The 6,706-nt window shown below is 55.9% G+C and overlaps 2 protein-coding genes across 3 annotated transcripts in view; one reads left to right on the forward strand and one right to left on the reverse strand.

Annotated features, from left to right (window-relative positions):
- Positions 1–917: 917 nt before the first annotated feature.
- rnf214 (ring finger protein 214) lies at positions 918–3,745 on the reverse strand. The gene is made up of 6 exons (XM_054774371.1): positions 2,987–3,745; positions 2,461–2,696; positions 2,250–2,383; positions 1,937–2,165; positions 1,663–1,872; positions 918–1,603 (listed from the first exon to the last, which is right to left on the reverse strand). The coding sequence occupies exons 1-6, from the start codon at positions 3,048–3,050 to the stop codon at positions 992–994; spliced, it is 1,485 nt and encodes a 494-aa protein (XP_054630346.1). The 5' UTR covers positions 3,051–3,745; the 3' UTR covers positions 918–991.
- snx2 (sorting nexin 2) overlaps positions 3,501–6,706 on the forward strand; it is a 7,936-nt gene continuing 4,730 nt past the window's right edge. Inside the window, exons 1-10 of one of the 2 annotated variants that reach the window (XR_008570107.1) lie at positions 3,501–3,698; positions 4,470–4,569; positions 4,662–4,822; positions 4,902–4,968; positions 5,111–5,154; positions 5,242–5,383; positions 5,444–5,522; positions 5,614–5,689; positions 6,226–6,339; positions 6,421–6,514. Coding sequence is in view for 1 of the 2 variants with exons in the window: in XM_054774370.1 (XP_054630345.1) it covers positions 3,600–3,698; positions 4,470–4,569; positions 4,662–4,822; positions 4,902–4,968; positions 5,111–5,154; positions 5,242–5,383; positions 5,444–5,522; positions 5,614–5,689; positions 6,226–6,339; positions 6,421–6,514 (976 nt within the window). In the remaining variant the exon portion in view is untranslated. The remainder of the gene's footprint in view (positions 3,699–4,469; positions 4,570–4,661; positions 4,823–4,901; positions 4,969–5,110; positions 5,155–5,241; positions 5,384–5,443; positions 5,523–5,613; positions 5,690–6,225; positions 6,340–6,420; positions 6,515–6,706) is intronic. The other variant, XM_054774370.1, reaches the window with a different exon arrangement.

Raw genomic sequence — 6,706 nt, forward strand, 5'->3', positions numbered from 1 at the left:
GCCAGCAGGGGGCGGCGTCGGAGCTCCCGAGGGGCCGAGTGCCATTTCACTTCACTGACTGCCTTGTTAGCGTGTTTGTTGGCCGCGCCGCGCGCGCTCCCGCGGGACGCCGCCGCCACTTTCTGCTCCTTTTCTCTCCTCGCCGCTCGCCATCGACCGGCGCCGGAAGTACTCGCGACCCCGGGGCCGCCTTGCCGCTGTGGAAAAATGTCAGCAGCCCACCAAGCTGACAAGTGGTTACATGCTACATGCTAACACCGAAGTAAACATTGAAGACTTTTCGCGGGGCCCTGACGGTTCAAAGGTCACCGTGTGATCCTGACGCTTGTCAATCGTAGTGACACGTGACCTGTAGTCCCCTTGGCCCGCCCCCGCAGCTTGTCTAGCCAATACCTAGAACCTAGTGTCATTTTATTCATCGACACCAGGTGGCGCCGCGCCTCTCGGTCACGTGACAATGCCGTTAAAAGTGTTGTCTGCGAGTTCGTTAATACCAACGACTGCTGCAAAGGCAAACATGCCGTCATTATTCCTTGCTCTCTCACACACACAAACATATACACAGTGTTGTGATGTTTATTGGGAAACGGCGCTCCTTTAACCCCGCCCATCGAGCGGCCATTAAAGCAGAGTGGGAGTCCTCCGGGAGACGCAGTGTTATTTGTCTTCTTCTCCTTTTAAAAACACAACAAGGCTTCTTTGACACGGCGGAGCTTACTCACTGATGTCTCTGGACCAGCTGGGCGGGGCCTTTTCTCCACAAAGTGCCTCGCCCGTCAGTTAGTGTTAGCTTTAAGCACCGAAAAGACACGTTTGGAAGCGCGCACCTTAGTTGTGCTTGCTGCACAGCCGTGAGACCATGCTGACGGGGGGTTCTCTAATGAATGCATGTCGGTAAAAACAGCCGTAAAGGTCAGTTAAGCTTCAAAAGTTGATGTTTTTATTTGAAAGCATCCCAAGTACGACGTAAAATAAGTTGTGGTGTGATGGTTCACTTGGCGGCACAGAAGGGGCAGGCGTTGTTGGGACTGGACTGGAGCCAGATGCGGATGCAGTCCCTATGGATGGCGTGGGAGCAGCTCAGCGGGTGGCGGCTGTCGGGGTCCACGGCGTTCTGGCACATGAGGCACAGCTTGCTGGGTCCGGTTGCGGCGTGCAGCGGCCCCAGCGGGAGGGCGTCGCCTTGGGCCAGCTTGAGGCCCACCTGCTCGGCCAGCTGGTCCACAGACATCCCCGCCAGCGTTCCTCGGGTGTTCTTCACCTGCTGCAGCAGCTGCGTGAGCTGGTTCCTTCTGCACTGCGGGAAGCGAACCCCCAGCTTGTCCAGCACCTTGTCCAGGGGGCCGGAGGACGGGGGAGGTGTGAAGGCAACTACCGGGTAGGCTGGCGGGGTTGGCGAGTGGCTGGGAGGCGGGGTCACCCTGGCAGAAGCCCTGACGTAAGGGAGGTACATCGGTGGGGGAATGGGGTGCCGCTGCAGGTAGTGTGGGGGCGGCGGGCAGTGTCTGGGGCGGTGCTGAGTGGGGGGCTGGTAGGAGAGTGGTTGCCTGTATATGGGGGTGGGAAGCAGCGAGGCTATCAGCTGTCTGAACTTGAGGTCAGCCTGAAGGACAAAAGACAACGTCGTCAGCTGTGCTCAGCAAGAACCGGGTCGGGTCTTACCATGGGGATGTGCGGCAGGGCGGGCACGTTGATCCTGGGCAGGGAGTCCAGGTCACGGCCCTGCTGGAGCTGCTGCAGGACTTCCTGGAAGCGTTTCTGCAGCTCGTCCTGGTTCTGGCGCACGGCGGCCTCCTTGCTGGCCCAGCCGGGCTTCTCCTGCTGGTACTGATGCGGGAAGAAGTCCTGCAGGACGCTCAGGTACTGCACCACCTGCAACACAGTGACACCCCTGTCAGCGCGCCAACGCGTTTCTCGGCCAGCAGGGGGCACTCACCTCAGCCAGCCAGGCCTTGATGCGCGCCATGGCCACGTCCCGCTGCATCTTCACGGCGGCCAGCTCGTCCTGCAGAGCCACCTTCTCCGCCTCCTTCGTCTCCTTGGTGACTCGCTGCAGCTCCTGCCTCTGCTTCTCCAGCTCCTCCTGCCAGCGCCGCTGCTCCTCGCTCTGCTCCTCCATCAGCGCCGCCAGCTTGGCGTCGCTCTCCTGCAGCTCCTTGGCCAGTCTGGTGGGCGGAGTCACAAGACGGTCATCATCCCCCTTGTCACCATGGCAGCGTGTCTAACACAGCAGCGTGCGAGCGTGTCACCTGTTCTTCTCCTCCTCAGCACGGCTCCTGTCTGAGGTCATCTCCTGCTTCTTGGACAGGAAGTTCTTCCTGCCGCTCTTGGAGTTGTTCAGCTGCAGCTTCACTCGCAGTGAGTCCAGCTTCTCCAGCAGGACCTGGAAAGAGGGAAGTGCAAGAGCAGGTGAGCATCTAGGGAGACCTTGGAGGCTGGTCTGCCCGCCATGGAGGTCACCTGATGCTGGCGTGTGGCCTGCGCCTTCTTCTTTTCCAGCTGCTGTGTCTGCTTGCCTCGCTCGCCCTCGTCCTGTTCCCGCCTCTTCACCAGCTCTTTGTGTTCTTTGGCCAGGACCTCGCTGTACGCCAACATGGCTGCCACCTGCACCTCCCAGTCCGTGTCCGTGTTGGTGCCCGAGTCGCCGGTCCTGGCGACCATTGACTCGTCCGTCTGCATGGACTTCTCCTGCACGTCTGTGAGGCGTTCGGGTGCTCTGTGAGTGTGGGTTATTCTACTTGTACACAACTTGAGTGAAGCACGTGTTGGTGTCTGCCGGATACAACCCGGAAGTCCTCTTTTTAAATGAACCAATCAAAGGAGACTCAAAGCAGAGTGAAACATGCTAGGCTAGAAGACCAAAGCTTTCAATATGACGGCCTTGTAATTTACTCTATGTCTGTAATTGATGGACATAATCACCACGAACATAAACACAACTTTGTCTATACATGAATATCTTTTTGTTACGATGTCGTTACTTTACCTTTCATCGTTACGCTTGAAAACTCGAAAGCAAGATTGTCCATTCGGTCCGAGTTAGCATCCATGCTAACGGAGCCAACCGTAAAAGCTCTGGAGCGGATGCTAACCACTAACTGAGTACTTTCCGGTCTAACGGTGAGTTATTTATGACGCGCTTTCATCTATCGCTTCTTTAATAACATTGTGACACGGACTTCAAACGTGGAGACGTGAAGTTAGCGCACACGGAAGTGACTTCCCTAGCTAGGAGGCGAAGATCGTCTATTGTCACCGGTGACTGAAAAACTTTATCGAGATTGCGCCTTTTTTTCAATAACACAATCGATACGGGGAGCTGTTTAAATGCGAGTGGTAAATACACTTAAGCTATGATGATCAATGTTTGTAAAATGAAAAAGGAGTCACGACTGAGTCGTTTTCAAAGAGGCGCTTCGAGGTGTGGAGTGATGCCGCTGAAGTTTTGCTGCTCTCTGCCTCTTCCGTCACGTGACCACACCGGGACGCCACCTGACTCCTTGCCCCACCCCTCCCGCCTGTCAGTCAGGCTGCTAGCGGTAGGCTTCTTAGCGCAGGGCGTTAGCTTGCTAGCTTAGCGTCCCTGGAACCACACAAACATGGCGGACACAGCCAGGGAGCCTCCGCCCGACCGCAGCGGCTTCCAGGAGTTGGAGGACGCCGAGGACCTGTTCCCGGAGCTGGCGGTCCCTCGGGAGGTGAGACGGGGAAGCTGGAGGAGGTGCAGGGAGGCAGACGGGCAGCTGTGGCCGGCTTGGGCGTCAGACTCGCACCGGGCAGAGCGGAGAGCCTTAAAAGGGTCATTTTTTATACGGAGTTTGGCAGGCAAAGCTGCTGTTTCACTCTTCTGTAAAATCATGTTAGGGGCAGGAAATGGAAACAGGCTGTGGCTCTACGGAAGCAGCTTTTTAAACATGACAGAATAGTACTGTAATGAATAAATAAATAAATAATGTGCGTGTGAGTGTCAGGTGACAGTCATGCAGGTGAGCGTGGGGCGTTCACTGACAGTAGGAAAAGGAGAAAAGTAACTTAAAGAAAAGCTTTGCTGTTTTGCACCTTGTTGCGGTCAATAATGCTATGAATGCTAAGCACACACATGAACATGTGGACTTAGAATGTATTTTCATTCTTATTCTACACAAAGTTTGATAAAAGCTTTTCAGTGTTCACGTTTTTGGTCACGTCAGCACTTTCATTCTTCTCTGGTCTTCCCGTGTGTGTGTGTTGAGTAAGGAGGGAGGAAGCTCCTCGTTTCCTCCTGTCCTCTTTTAGTCCACTCAGCGTAAACAAAACAAAAAAAACATTTTGTTGCTTTCAGCGTGTGTGACGTCTGCGGCCATGTTGGTGTGCGTCAATATTTACACGCCGTAACCACCGTCTGACAGTCACATGTCTGAGTGCCTCAGGTGGGGGCGGGCGTCTTGTCACTGCAAGGTCTCACTTCCTGTCTTGTTTGCCGTCCTCAGGCAGAACCGGCCCGTCTGTCCACGCAGGACATTGGCACCGAGTCCAACGGGCCCAAACGGGACTCCTTCTTTGACGACGACGTAGATGACCTGTTTGCAGGTACGCGTGTGCTCGCCGACCTCTGACAGGAAGCACGCGGCCGCCATCTTGCCTTTCATTGCACGTGCATGCATGCGTGTGTGTGTGTGTAGAAGCCACAGACGAGGTGTCCCTGGACAGTCCAGAGAGGGAAGTCCTGTTGTCTGACGGCCCGTCCCCCGCCATGACCCCCATCACCCCGCCCACGTCCGTCATCACCCCTCGCATCGGCCACGCCCACGACGACATGTTTACACACTCCTCCTTTGACGAGGTACACACACGCACACGCCTTCAGAAGAAGACGTCACGCTGCCTTCAGGGCCTCTCGGGACATTTGTTTGTCCTATCAGGTTGAAGAAGACGAGGCTGGAGATGCCTTCGACGTGCACATCTCCGTGTCTGACCCTGAGAAAGTTGGTGAGTGGCAGAAGCGCTTTTTGCTCCGCCTCCTGGAAGGTCCTCCACAGTAGGAAGCAAATAGTCTGTTCCAGGGTCAAACCATGGCCACCATAGACACCATGTTAAGTGTGAGTCATGTGACTTGTGTCCCCTCCCCCAGGCGACGGCATGAACGCCTACATGGCCTACAAGGTCACCACCAAGGTGAGTCTTTGACCCTCTCGACCCGCTCGTCCTGGAAGGTGCCGGCCTCCCGGTGACACCCCACCCCCCGACCCCGTGGCGTCGCAGACGTCCTCGTCTCTTTTCAGGCTGCGTGAGTTCTCCGTCCGACGCCGTTTCAGCGACTTCCTGGGCCTGCACGGCAAGCTGGCGTCCAGGTACCTGCACGGGGGCTACATCGTGCCCCCCGCCCCCGAGAAGAGCATCGTGGGTAAGTCGCCGTGGGGGCGGAGGTGTCGCGTGCGCGGTTAACGAGCGCGTGCCATCTTAGGCATGACCAAGGTGAAGGTGGGCAAGGAGGACCCGTCGTCCAACGAGTTTGTGGAGAAGCGACGTCTGGCGTTGGAGAGGTAGGGTGTCATCTTTTTTTTTTTTTTTTGGGGGGGGGGGGGGGGGGGGGGGGGGTCATGGAGACGTGAGGTCATGTGATGGTGCTTGCAGGTACCTGATGAGGACGGTGCAGCATCCCGTCCTCCTTAAAGACCCGGACCTCCTGCAGTTTTTGGAAAGTTCTGAGGTAAATCCACACACTGGTGAACTTTCACCCCTCTCCTTTTCTTGTCCTGCGCTCCCCCAGTGATGCCTGCTGTTGGGGAGGAGGGGGGCGTGGCCAGGGAAACAAATGGCGGTCTGTCAGCGACTTAACAGATGAATTGTGGGACGCTTGAGCGAGCGCGGCGGTCCGTCCGCTCCACTTAATGAAACACAACCAGAAGGGGGGGGGCTGGTAATGAAACCCCCACCACCCCTACCTTCATTTAGCGCGGCCCCCCCGAGACAGGACCACCGGCGCTCTGGTTAAATGAGTTTAGTAGAGGGGGTGGGGCCAAGCGGGCAAAGTAAACTTTTTCCACAATGAAGAAAAATGAGCTTGTCTCACGCTGGTGGACGACGGGACAATCATGGGGGGGTGGGGATGGGGATGGGGGGTCAGGGAATGGAACAAAGGAAGACGTGAGCGGCTAATCCCATGAAAACATGTCACCAAACACGCGCACTACTTCCTCCACTGGGGGGCGCTGTTACCATGTTACCTTCATCTCTCTCTCTCAGCTGCCGCGGGCCGTCAGCACGCAGGCGCTGAGCGGCGCCGGCCTCCTCCGTATGGTCAACAAAGCCGCCGACGCCGTCAACAAGATGACCATCAAGATGAACGAGTCCGACGCTGTGAGTGGACCAGGGGGCGGGGCTTAACGCTGCCTTCGTTACTGTGATGGACAGCTTGGTGTGTGTGTGTGTGTGTGACAGTGGTTTGAAGAGAAGCAGCAACATTTTGAAAATCTGGACATCCAGCTGAGGAAACTTCACGCTAGTGTGGAATCGCTGGTTTGTCACAGGAAAGGTACGTTTCACTAAACATCCATGATATCATACCTGACTAACCAGCATCTATGATATCATACCTGACTAACCAACATCCATGATATCATACCTGACTAACCAGCATCTATGATATCATACCTGACTAACCAGCATCTATGATATCATACCTGACTAACCAGCATCTATGATATCATACCTGACTAACCAGCAT

Source organism: Dunckerocampus dactyliophorus, chromosome 4 (genome assembly GCF_027744805.1).
Source record: "Dunckerocampus dactyliophorus isolate RoL2022-P2 chromosome 4, RoL_Ddac_1.1, whole genome shotgun sequence".
Taxonomy (NCBI): domain Eukaryota; kingdom Metazoa; phylum Chordata; class Actinopteri; order Syngnathiformes; family Syngnathidae; genus Dunckerocampus; species Dunckerocampus dactyliophorus.

What these genes read in the sequence shown, in the direction of transcription:
- rnf214 (XM_054774371.1), bottom strand. Translation starts at nt 3,050, where the DNA reads ATGGATGCTAACTCGGACCGAATGGACAATCTTGCTTTCGAGTTTTCA. An exon ending in TTCAAGCGTAACGATGAAAG is followed by an intron (nt 2,697 to 2,986) that starts GTAAAGTAACGA and finishes AACGCCTCACAG; the next exon opens with ACGTGCAGGAGAAGTCCATG. An exon ending in AGGCCACACGCCAGCATCAG is followed by an intron (nt 2,384 to 2,460) that starts GTGACCTCCATG and finishes CCCTCTTTCCAG; the next exon opens with GTCCTGCTGGAGAAGCTGGA.